Source organism: Colias croceus, chromosome 15, assembly GCF_905220415.1.
Source record: "Colias croceus chromosome 15, ilColCroc2.1".
NCBI classification, from domain to species: Eukaryota; Metazoa; Arthropoda; class Insecta; order Lepidoptera; family Pieridae; genus Colias; species Colias croceus.
Window position 1 is genome coordinate 7,832,159 of NC_059551.1, and position 13,242 is coordinate 7,845,400.

Below are 13,242 nucleotides of genomic sequence, written 5' to 3' on the forward strand. Positions count from 1 at the left end.
CAATGAGCCTAATTTCAGTTAACACTATCTTAGTTGAGGGAGCGTGGTATTTGTTTTTGGAGGTTTAATACAGCGATTGTAGTTTTTGATTGCAGCTAAGATATGATAACAAACTCTTATTAAATCGCAATAATATAAAATTAAGCATGTGTAATTTGAAGTCAACAAATTGCTGGAAGGAAATTACCTTACATATTGTGCAAAATGTGACTCTGAAAACGTAATTTGTGACGATTATAAACTTACAAAATATATCACTTAAACCTTGTACATATTTACAATAATTAGAAAAATAACAATTTTGGTGAAAAAAAAAATGCACAAATGCAATTAAATCTAAGAATAGGTACACAGTTACCTAAGTAATAATATATAATTCATTTGCGAATAAAAGCATTAGTTTTATTTCTTGTCCGATTGCCACATTAGAAAATCTTTATTCTTTGTTGTGACTGAGTTTATCGACCCGTTGCATGCAGTAATATCAATTTATGTAATTTAGTACCGACAATGAAACGTAGTTTTCAGTTGATTTCAATAGGCTCTCAATTATTTATAAATGATTTAAAATCTTATATATTAAGTATGCAATGTCAACAATGAAACAATGTATTTTTTTGTCAATTAAAACCGATATTAATAGTAATTATATCTTGTTTCATATTATTGAAACGAGTCCAATTTTTTGTCATAAGATGTTCAGTTTACTTAGAAAAGCTGTGTACGTGGGAATCAATTAATAGCCTCGTTACAATTTGAGTTATAAACGCCCATAATAATGGAGTAATTAGCCAAGAGGCTCATTAACGACGATGATCTTGTAGGCAGAAAACTCCAGAGCCTCGGTCACCGCCGTAGAGTGGCTAGCTTATCGGTCTTCTATCGGATACACATTGGTGAGTGCGCTGCGGAACTGCACGATCTTGTTCCGCCATCCCCGTTCTTTCATCGATCGTCGAGGCGCACAGATTCTAGGCATCGCCATATGCTGGACGTTCCATGTACCCGGACTAAGCGGTTCGATTCCACATTCTTTATCCGAACCGCGAGGGACTGGAACATGCTTCCTGAATCTGTGTTCCCCGACGAGTACAATATGGGGGTCTTCAAGCGTAGAGTGAACAGGTACCTTCTAGGGAAGCGCGTACCATCTTAGACCACATCTCAGCTTAACATCAGGCGAGATTGTGGTCAAGCTCTTCCCTATCGTCAATAAAAAAAAAAAAAAAGTAATAAAGAAAATAATTTGACTGCTTGTACGATGAGTAAGTATCCCATATTCCATATCTTACAATTACATTTCTATTACATACTATTTATATGTATAGGATTTTTGAAGTGAAACTTCTTTAGGGGCGTTGAGAGTAAAATTTCAAGGTCGCGTCATAGTAATACCGACACGTCAGGCGAGTCACGAGTAAGGCGACGATTTTCGTATTTTCGAATCTTGCCAAAGAAGTTTCACTTCTGACACGTGCGCTCGACGCACACGCTCATTTTAACAAGAGGCGTGTATTTTTCCATTAAATATAAATAGAGTACTTGTTACGCTATCACAATAGGAAATAAGAGCAATTTTTATTTCTATTTTCGAAATAATTGTCTGACTAGGTACTGCGAGGAACTAATGCCAAAACGGCGAATCTCCACTTCCTGTGGGTATATCGTCAAATTAATTGAAAATGTCAGATTAGTATTTAAGGAGAAGTTATATTTGTTAATAGTTAAGTAGGAGTGTTTCCTATACAACAAAACGGCAACGTTCTTATATCTAGAGCATGGGATTTTGCATTCATATATTTGAGCAGTCTGAATGTTATTTTGTTAAAATCAAAAAGTAAGTTTTCGAAAAGGTTGCGGGTTGAAAAGAAGTGTGATTTAAAAACGAGATAAATATAGGGTTATTACATAAGAGACGGGAGAGATATCATAGAGTCATTATGTTTTTAGTTTACGTGATTACTTTTTAAGTGCCTACGAAAAACATATTATACATACATACAAAATATATTATACATACTATCACGCTATAATTTTCCAAAATATATGTCAATTTACAATAAATTCAGAAGAATATATTTTTGCTGTCTAATTATAAATCCGAAGTGCAAAACAATATAAATCTACACTAACACAAACCTTAATCGACTAGGCATGTTTATCTTTAGAGTTAAATTACTATTCATTAATAGTACTTTAACTTAGTTTCCCAAAAATTTTTTAGTTTATTTCTTTGCTAAATTTACTCCAAATCTAAAAATATTAGAAAATATTTCCTATATATTTTAACGCAGTGCCTTAAAATGATACGACATAAATGTTACAAAATTGTGAATGTGTGAATTTGATTTATACGGATGTTCATTATAAATATAACAATATTATAAGCTGAAAGCTGCATACAATGATTCCATTTAAGTCGTATCAGTTCAAGACAAACGCAGTAGCTAAATGCAAAATTTAAGCACCGAATATTGAGCCTTATCCGTCCGTACATAAGGCTCAATCTACCAAAACGGACACCAGCCCACATAGCACTGACAGAGATTCTCGTTACTCGTCGCTTGCTGTATCAGCAGATCAACTTGTTTCTGAACGGAAACGCAATTATCGTCTATATGCGGGAAGTCCCTTCCTGTGAGTTTGTCTCGAACTCTATTCACTATGGCCAACGCTCGCTTGTTGAGGTTAGTTTCCGCTGGCTGGTCTATGGTTTCGTTGAATCCTAGAGCAGCTCGACTCCTACTTGGTTGTGGGGATGCACCTTCAGCTGATGATGGATCAGCATCATTCCTGGACCTTCTCCCGGCATCTATGAGCCTCCAGTTGAGGAGGGGATCGTATACGAACGCTTCTAGCACCGCCATGACACTGTCCTTGTGTCGGTGCAACACTTCCATCACCGATTCGCATGTTCGTCTGTAGGTACCTTCGATGCCCGTTACCTGGAGATAATGAAAATAGAAAGAATTAAAATTAAAAGATCTACGAAACGAGGTGAAATCATTGAACGATAATTCTTCCCAGAGGTCATTAATGTTGAATTCAATCTTTTTACTTTTTAAGAACTAAAAAAGTAGTAATAATAATTAATAAGGCACCTAAAATAATTCAATCGAAAAATCTATCACAACTAACCTCCATAGCATTAATGAGCATCCTGGTCAATCTGAACGGAATCTTCTCGGGGAACTTATCCCTTGTGACGGCCACTTCAAAGCAGTCCCCAAAGTCAATATGCAGGAACTTCCCAGTCTTTCTATCCAGCATTATATTCGACGGATGTCTGTCCCCGAGCCCCAGTATGTACCCCACCATGGACATGACCGCTAGAGACCGCGTGTAGTTCGTTCTGCGCTCGAACCACACTTCTGAAGAGGGACTCTTTAGCCATAATAGTTTAGCGAGATCGTCCCCTGCTGTGTGCTCTAATGCGTGTTCGAATACTTCCACCTAAGGAAGTAGACAATAGTTCAGAGGAGCATCTATACAATAATAAATGCAAATTTAGAACTATCAAAACGAATCCGAACTTTGTTTATAGTTGCATAGCATATATTTTGATTTGATAACAACACCCCAATAAAATCAATTTTATCACAAATATCTACATTTTACATAAGGAAAAGCATGCTTGACTGTCAGTTATCAGGACAATAAGCGAGAAAATATGTTCTATAGGCGATAAGTAGTTAATTAATAAAGTTAGTTTTAAAATTGTACATACCTTTTGCATCAGCATTAATTTCTCGAGATCCGAAGCCATCCTCTGCATGATCCTGTGTTCAATATTCAGCAGAATCTTCCTCTTATCCCTGTAATCTCTAATCAGGGAGTGCAGTGTATCACAATGGGGTACCCAGCCTATTAACCCTGAATTAGTGGACAGAGGTATAACAGCGTATCTCTGTATGGCCAAATCTCGTCTGAAAGTATCTGGGTCAGCTTGTAGGAGAGTATTGACGAGACCGAACAGTTGCATCACTCGCTCGTCCTGTCTCAGGTCCTCGTGTCCCTTGAGCAGGAACATGTAATCCTTGCCATTCGAACCGCGTATGCATAGACGACGCGGCCGCTGTTTTGATGTGATGACCTGTGAAATTTTATTAAATTGACAGAAAATATTTACTCGAAATTATAGTTTAAAGACGTAAGACGATTTTAACGAACTTAATTATATGTTTTTAATTTGGTGTGCAAAATAATTCTCTAATACTCGTCAAAATCTATAATATAATAACAAAAACCGGCCAAGTGCGAGTCGGGCTCGCGCACAAAGGGTTCCGTAGCAGCAAATATAATAAATTACAGTTAAATCAACCTATCTCAAAAACTATAAGAGATACTTTGATCAAACCAAAAATCGTTGAAAGAGTTAATTAGCATGCATCACCTCTATTTTTTTTAGAATTTTATACCCCGTAGTTATAAAAATAGAGGGGGGGGGACATACTTTTTACGACTTTGAGAGCTGATATCTCAAAAACCGTTCACTTTAAGAAAAATGTTTTTTAGAAAACTTTATATCATTTTAAAAGACCTTTCCATTGATACCCCACACGGGTATGTACATCGAAAAAAAAAATTTCATCCCTCAGTTACATGTATGGGGGGCCCCACCCCCAATTCTTTTTTTTACTATTTAGTGTCATATTTTTGTAGCGGTTCATACAACACATATTCCCATCAAATTTCATCACTGTAGTACTTATAGTTTCCGAGTAAATCGGCTGTGACAGACGGACAGACGGACAGACGGACAGACGGACATGACGAAACTATAAGGGTTCCGTTTTTGCCATTTTGGCTACGGAACCCTAAAAATGAATCCCAAAATGTGTTGGTAAGCGCATAACTTGAGAACGGCTGAACCGATTTCGTTAATTCTTTTTTTATTATATTCCTTGAAGTACGAGGATGGTTCTTATGTAGAGAAAACGTAAATATGTACCACGGGCGAAGCCGGGGCGGACTGCTAGTTGGTCATAAATATGGAGCAATTATGACAGATGGGTCTAAAAAATATCTTCACAATTGTTTTTACAAACAGAATAAATTATTTATAAGTAAATCAGCAGTTATGGAAAAAACTTATTGCAGCTCGAATTAATTCATCAAACATCCAGTTTTTTTTACCCAAGTGACCCCTTTTGCTTACCTGCAAGCTGCTCTGTATATGCGCAATGCGTATTAAATCTCTATCTGGCACATACGACCCCGGTACAGCCAACTCCAAGTCTCTGCAGCCCAGCAGCCTTGGGCTGACGTACTGCAGCTCGAGAGACGTCAGCAAACATTACCCAGTATTTTAATCCAAGTTACCCCTTTTGCTTACCTGCAAGCTGCTCTGTATATGCGCAATACGTATCAGATCTCTATCTGGAACATACGACCCCGGTACAGCCAACTCCAGGTCTCTGCAGCCCAGCAGCCTTGGGCTGACGTACTGCAGCTCGAGAGATGTGAGCTGCGGCAGCTGCCGGCTGATGCGGCGGAACACGTGGTAGTACAGGTCCCATGCTTGGTTCAGGTCGCGGACTTGACCGGACTCCTATTGGTGGTGATGATTAACACATATGTTTACTTGTACTATAAATAGTCTACGCTCACACATTGGTGATTTATTCATTAATAAATGGCGTTTTTAGTATGGTAGGAATTTAATTTTAATTTTCTAAAGTCGCGTAAAAACATTGAAGATACTATAAGAAACTAGATTGACAAACAACTAGATTCAAAAATGTACGAGCAGTTTATAAAACATTAATTGAATTTAACACTTTATGTCACGGCAGTAATGTACCAAATTTATTGTATCGCTCATTGTAAAACTCTACTTAATATAAACATAGGCAGAGTTTCGTATCGGACACTGTTTGAACGTGAATGTGTTTCGATTTGTTTATTGTACGTAAATGGTAAACGAAACGTAATAAAGGATTTCAATAATTCTTATTTCGTAGTATGGTGATTTATAATTATTAAACATTTTATTCACTAATTTTAAAATACTAGAAGATAAAATACACTCAAAATTTACTTGAGCAGTTTCAAAAAGTTAATTAAAATACATACCTTGAATCTATTGCACCATTCTTGAGCTTCATTCAGATCCCTTCCATACGCGGTGCTGAACGATATTTCCTTCAAAGTTTGCGGCCCGCGCTCTAACATCGCATGCAAAGGTTCCAACGTCTTGAACATTGCCTTTACATCGTGCTCACTAAAGTACAGTCTAGACGCTTCTTCCAAAGCCTCATGCCACTGTTCATGCCACAAAATAGCAACTCTGATAAGTTCCTCCGATATCATCGCTGCTTGATTGACCAAATTAATTGAATGTGTACACATTGATTTCAAAATTTGATTCGCAGCGTTTTTACGATCAACAAATGAGGATTTCGACGCGACGGTTAGCGGATAAACAAGCGCTTGGGGATGCGACTTGCCAATGTCAATGAGAAGAGAATGGATAAGCTTTCCCACCAAAGCTCTGGGTATATCAATTCTAGCTATCAATTGTGGAATGACTTGAAGCCAAACGTTAATTTCGATAGTTCTTATTCCTTCAACGAGCGCCTCGTGTACTGCCGGATGGTGGCCATAATCAAACCACAAAGTTAACAATCTCAGAGTGTCTTGGAGAGAACTACCATGCGATAAATTGATCGACTTGAAAAAACCTTCTACGGCGGGCACTGTGTACATTTGTATGTATTCAGTTGAAGCTTTCACATCTACAGAAGTTGGAGGATTATCTCCTTCTTGGTGCTTGTAAAATAGTACAGTTTCGAAATTCATATATGCCCAAGCGTGCCAAGCTTTGTACCAATCGGAGGAAAGTTCTGTAGCAGCCGAGTAATTGCGCAGGATCGTTTTAATAGATTGTCTATTAATTCCCGACAACGACTCGCACCAAGAGCCTAACTTTAGGTGACAACGAGCAAGTAATCTGCAATGTTCCGCATCACCATTATCCACATTGTCAACATAACGCTGTAATTGATCATACGCTAGCTGCTTATCACCAGCCACCCACAAATGTTTTGCATATGCGAGTGTTAGCCTCGGTTCGTGGGATGGCAGCGGTTTGTCTCGATTTTCACTGGGATCTATTCCTAAGAGCATCACTAGCGTTTTGTGAGCTTGTCGCGGTGCGCCACTCTTCCTGCAAAGTGATGCGAATTTCAACCAAGTGGCCATGTCCTCTTGCGGCGTTAAAACTAAACCACGAACTTGTAGAATCTTACTCCAATCTTCGACCAGCCGTTGACCACCTTGTAGCCTTGTCCACCAAGCTTGCCTAATCGATTCTCTTCGCTCTTGAACTAATTTGTATGTTATAACTTCTTCCAACTCCGCTAGTAGCTGAGCATTAACTAATGCTCCGTACGCTCTTTGGTAACTCTCACCAGCGACGGCCGTTAATTCTGAATCAAGCAATGTGCGTGCTTGATCGATGTATAATTTTGATACATTATAATCTCCATTGTGTATGTTAAGAACGGCTCTATAGAACGCTCCGTCTTGAGTGTTTTCGGGTAAGAAGTTGACATAATTAGACATAGAATCCCATTCATTGAGACCCCAAGAAGCAGCGGCCGCCAATCTCGCCGCTTTGAATTTTTCTTCGTCAGTCATTTGCGGCCACCACATTGAGACAGTGTTGTACAATTTCGTCCATTCGCCTAACGCTTCGAAACATCGAAGTTCTCCAAGGCAAGCATCAATATTGTCCGTTTCATTGCTAAGTTTTTCTCCATATAGGTTTAGTGCCTTTTCCCAGTTGTGCAATTTTTCATACCATCGAATCTGCACTTTTAAGCTTGTATCGCCTGCTTCTCTTTGTGTCATAACTCTTTCGAGTAATCCTTCAGCAGCTTCTTTTTGCTGCAGTTTGTTATTAATATGTATCAAAGCCTCTACAACTTGAGAAGTTGCACCATTGCGGAATTCTTCTTCCTGTCAAATTAATAAAATTTTGTGGTTTAAATAGCAAAAATGAGTGCAAAGTAATATTCAAATGATTACTCACTTTATAATGTAAAGCCTTGGCATACGCTCTGCAATGCATTGCTCTTTCGCCAAGTAAATGTGTGGATATAGGTAGGGCACCACCTTCACAATGTTCCATAAATTCTGCTAAGTTCAGAACAGTGTGCGCTAATTCCGGAGCATCAGGAGCAGTTAGCGCTTGCTCTAAAGCATTCGATAGTTCTGTGCGTGACCGACTATCCAGTTCTGTCCAACACGACACGAAGGCCGCGTTAAACAAATCCCGCAAAAGTTGGGAATAATTGTGCGCAAGTGCAAGGCATGCTCTGGAAAATATTAAAAATTATAAACATTAGCTTATAAAACAATATATGTTTAGGTAAATTGGCCATTTACCTTAATGCTGGGCTGTGTGATTCTGTTAGCAGACCGATACTAAAACGTCTGAGCCATTCCAACCAATCGTCTTTGGATACGCGACTGCTGACCGTCCACGCCACTTTAAGACTTTGCGCGTTCACGTAAAGCTTTCGAATCGATTGCGATGTGTCACATGCTACAATACGAGCCTGAAAATATTAACATTTGTAAATAAAAAACCACAGTTTAATTAATACGTCACCATTGAATAAAGATATGACACAAACCTCTTGATTATTATTTCTCGGTTTTCTTCTGGTACTTTGAAGAAATTCTTCCAAAGTTAGCATTGGCGTTGTTTGTAGCTTAGATAGCAATAGTTCATAATTTTGATGTTGGATCCTATGCTTTACCAATACCTTTTGTACAAGAGGTATGAAGTCGGTGAATTTTCGACCTAATTGAACGATTAAAGCGCACAAGGTATCCATAGCTGTTGTGCGCAAAGCATAGCAAGTGTCCAAACTACGAACGAGGGGATGAATTATTCTTGATACTAGTTCGCTATAGTTTAATGAATCAGACAAATAGTCAACCGTTTCCATTGCGACTTTCGCAACAGGAATAGGACAGTCAGTTGCATCAAATAACTTTACAATGGAAGGAATTACTAAATGCATGTAGTCATCTAAGTTATCTTCGAATTTTTGTAATGCATACAACAACTTTTCAGTCACAACCCTATCCTTGCTAGTATCATGCGCCAAAACGCGAAGTATCTGCGGCATTAATTGCGGTAAGTATACTTTGAATTCTGAGCCAAGTGCGATTGCAATATGTTCTACGAGTAATATTAATGTGGGCTGCAAAGGACTGTTGGGAGTCCAGAATTCTTTAATAAGATCAAATATTTTGTCCAAATAATTTCGAATGTGTTGTTTGACGATAGCGATTAACTTGGCGAGCTGTGTAAATAGGAACTCACGGAAAGCAATGTTATCCGTAGCGCGAGCGACATATAGGAGACTAGGAGTAACTCGGGAAATATATGGAACACATTTAATACCAAGGGATTGGAAAATAAATGTAACTGCCTGAACAACACTTGTATGGTGTTGTTGAAGCGTAGGGTCGCGTAATATACGCATGAGAGTCGAAATGACAATTGCTGGGTAGTATTCGTCCAATACTGGTGTTGGCATCAATACCAACATTTCACTTGAAGTTATGTCAAAATTGTTTTCTTCAGCTTTACTATCAGCCACTGGGACTAAGCTTGAGTTAGGTTGCCCATCCTTTCTACTCTTTGTTAATTTATGTTTATAAGGATCCAACGCGCCCAGTAAACCCAATACTCGAATTGTTTCACGTCTGTCTTTCGGTTGCTGTTCAGTTTTCAGAAAATTTAGAAGCACATCCATTAAATTTGGATAGTCTGTATATGGAGTAACAACATATCCTGTTGCGCTAATTAGTTGTCCAAATGCCCATAGAGCCACGCTACGCTTTTCTGTCGCAGTTGCGTCGGAAAGTAAGTCAAGAAGGATTGTAAGAAGTTCTGGAAGGCATTTCCTAAGGCCACTGTTATCACCATGAACATCAGCTAAATCTCCTACTGCCTTAAGAACACTGATGACAACACCTGGGTTAACATCAGGTTCTTTCAATTTTGGTACCAGAACATTTAAAATTGTCTCCATGTAAGGTTTCACGAGTTTAGGAGCATGCAAAATAAGATTATCAAGCATTCTAGCAGCTTGCTCTTTATTCCGACTCATTCCCGAATGTTCTAGTTCTGTCAAAAACTGTATTAATGTCTTTCTTAAACCAGGCATTACATATGCGGGATTAACTGTACTCAATCTTCCAATGGTACAAATTGCTAATTCTCGTATTTCTAAATGCTCGTCATTCATAGCAATAAACAGAAAGCTAAGATTTTCTATTTGCGCTAAATGTGTATCGAAAATTTGTGTTAGAGATTCAAGTACCCAGTATCTCACTTCGTAATCAGGATCAGTTACGGAAACAATTAGCATTTTGCCAACAACTTCTGCTGTTAACATGGTGAGTGTCTTTGAAGGAGTTTTCATTGTCCTTATTGCAGCATCTGCTAAAAGTTTTGCTGATGTTTTCACAGCTTCAACCCTTATTTCCTGTTGATCACTCTGTAAGAAGTGATCTGCACATCTACGGACAAACATGAGCAAACTGTGTTGCCCTTCAAAATGAAAAGTTCCTAATGTCCTCAGTGCTAAAACAATGCTTGCCGTGTCCTGTGGTTCTATTGCAAGGGTTATATTACTCATCTGCTGTTCTAAACTCCTAGGCACTCCTGGATGTAAAAAGTGTTTATTCCTAAGAACTAAAGAGAGCATATTCAAAAGGCCTTCTGATATTTCTGCTCTAAGTGAGGGTAAATTTTCACTCAACTCCTTCATGCATATTGTTAAAGATGGGCTCAAACCAGTTGCAAACATAGCATCAAGTATTTCTTTAATGTCTCTTACAACAAGATCTTTTACAGCACTACTTAGCAATGTTATACAGGCAAATATAGATGGATCGACCCATATCCTTTTCTTTGTTTGACTATCTCTGACGGGCAATGCTTGCTTTATAACATCCATAATTCTTGGTATAAAAGTTCTTATATCACCCTCTAAAGCTGCTGCCATAAGGCCAAGTGTTGTAAATGCCATGTTTTTGTCTTTCTCCCTACTCCTTATTGAAGTTAATAAGTAATGCATAGTTGAATTAAGATATTTCTTCAAGAATAATTCTTTATTGAATGCAGCTAATCTTGGGATTATAACAAGAAGTATTTGTGGCACTCCTTGCAGCTTCAACAACCTTTGGGCCATCACATCTGTAATAAATAGAATAATTATAATATTTTACACAATATTGAATTATAAGTCACTAAACAATTATTATTATAATTGAAAAAAAAAAACATTTCTTATCAAAACATATTAATATATTATAATTATGAATATTATTCATTATTTTTATTCTGCTCCCTGCAGCTGCTTTTGCTGGCTCTATCTGTGTAATTTTTTAGAAGTTTATCAAAATTAAAAAGTTGTTATTCTTATCCATGCAGAGAAAAATTTAACCAATAATAAATAGCAAAATCCAATTAGCATTTCTTGAATTATTATCAGTAAGTATGAACACAGACTCTATTTTATATGTAAATACATTTTATCTATAGTAAAATAGAACCACTGCAAAGTCATAATTTATTTTTGCTCTTATTTTTTGTTGCATTCTCTTCCTTTTCCAATTGGTTTCATTCTACTATAATTAATTATTTTTCAGACTCAATTTCCCCAACCTAATAGGAGAATAAGAAAGATTAAAAACCTTAAAAATAGACTTAAATTTACATACCATGGCAAATCCTTTCAATTTTCTCAGACAAAAGTTTTTTACATACTTCAGATTCATATATAGGAACTGGATATTGCACATTTTCTGTTTTAAATCCATCACACAAGTAGCCTCTCTTTACTGAAGGACTGTGGAGCTTAGTGCTAATAAAAATAATATCATCCGATACTATTATATCTTTTTGAGTATCAATGCTTCTCATTAAGTGTGAATATTTTTTCTCCCAAATTGCATTAGAACATCTTAACAATTCATTCAAGATTAAGAGCCCTCCGTGAACCCGATCCTCTTTAGTAATACCCTTTTCTTTTATTGGAACATCTTCAAAGGACAGCATTGCTTCTTCATAACACTGCATATACCATTGTGGTTTTGCTGTAGACTGCTTTGCAGTTTCTCGCTGAGCTGTCACTACGAAACCAGCTCGTAAAGCTTTGGCAGCTGCTTCCCTTATTTGCTGTTTAGGATCTTTCAACGCAACAAGAATATGGTCAAAGAACCCAGAAACTTGTTGATAGAAATATGTTGGCATAGCAATAGCAAGTTCTTTTAATAGCAAAACAGCTGAATGACGCCTGCCTTCGTTTCTTTCTTCAGAAAGCCATTCAAATGCCCTTTTTACTTCAAATTCTACATATTCAGCTCTTTTGACCCCGGAGACGGTTGCCAGACGCCCGACTGTTTTAGCCGCTAATTCCATTACTCCTGCATCGGATGACGGTAGGAGATTTCGTAAGTAATTAGCAAATCTAGTGATTCTAGTCTTTGTAGTATCACAGTCACCTCCAATGAGACATACTGAAAAATATATATTTTAATGAATTATTACGAAGATGATATTAAAAAACTGTTGAGTAATGTTCACTTAATAATAATACAAACCTATCGCCAGTACACCTCCTTTTTTCTCATGAACATCATTGCTAGAAACCATTTCAAATATTTGGTGATTAAATTCATCGAGAAACTGAGTAAGCTCTTCCTGTGGAACTTCACGCAGCTCAGTTTTAGCAAAGTGATACAATTCTCTTGCCGTTTTCGTTTGAACATCCACATTTCGGGATTTTAAACCCGCTACAAATGCAGCTACCTGGTTCGACATCTTTGATAGATAATATACAGCACACTATCACTTTAAGTCATTTTAATATAATTAAAGACGGCTTGGGTCATATAGGTCTTTAGTACCTAGTTTAACAATGATCAGTTCTTACAAATTTTTATTCCCAAAAAATAAATAAACACTGAACTCACGTTATTACTTTGACGTTTTAGTTTTGGTAAGAGAGTGAAGTTGATGTTACGATTGCGAATTACGATAGATGTTAAATATATAAAAAAAAAATAACTTTGGAATTTTACAGTTCGTTTAATTGTTTCAAAACGCAGCCTTATTTTACAAATTTCAATTAGTTTTCGTTAGAAATTGGAATTATCTATTTAAAATTTCAGTTTAAATTTAAAAAATAAGAATACTTTATAAATAATCAG

The 13,242-nt window shown here is 37.2% G+C and overlaps 1 protein-coding gene across 2 annotated transcripts; it reads right to left on the reverse strand.

Moving 5' to 3' along the window:
• Positions 1-1,234: 1,234 nt before the first annotated feature.
• LOC123697875 (serine/threonine-protein kinase mTOR) lies at positions 1,235-13,018 on the reverse strand. 2 transcript variants are annotated; one of them, XM_045644435.1, is made up of 11 exons: positions 12,634-13,018; positions 11,752-12,549; positions 8,643-11,224; positions 8,392-8,564; positions 8,036-8,321; positions 6,076-7,962; positions 5,463-5,551; positions 5,159-5,285; positions 3,728-4,093; positions 3,139-3,453; positions 1,235-2,945 (listed from the first exon to the last, which is right to left on the reverse strand). In XM_045644435.1, the coding sequence occupies exons 1-11, from the start codon at positions 12,851-12,853 to the stop codon at positions 2,508-2,510; spliced, it is 7,281 nt and encodes a 2,426-aa protein (XP_045500391.1). In that variant the 5' UTR covers positions 12,854-13,018; the 3' UTR covers positions 1,235-2,507. The 2 variants fall into 2 exon arrangements, with proteins under 2 accessions (XP_045500391.1, XP_045500390.1); XM_045644434.1 differs by lacking the exon at positions 5,159-5,285 and having other exon boundaries at positions 5,336-5,551.
• Positions 13,019-13,242: the final 224 nt, after the last annotated feature.

What these genes read in the sequence shown, in the direction of transcription:
- LOC123697875 (XM_045644435.1), bottom strand. Translation starts at nt 12,853, where the DNA reads ATGTCGAACCAGGTAGCTGCATTTGTAGCGGGTTTAAAATCCCGAAAT. An exon ending in AGGAGGTGTACTGGCGATAG is followed by an intron (nt 12,550 to 12,633) that starts GTTTGTATTATT and finishes TATATTTTTCAG; the next exon opens with TATGTCTCATTGGAGGTGAC. An exon ending in TCACACAGCCCAGCATTAAG is followed by an intron (nt 8,322 to 8,391) that starts GTAAATGGCCAA and finishes AATATTTTCCAG; the next exon opens with AGCATGCCTTGCACTTGCGC.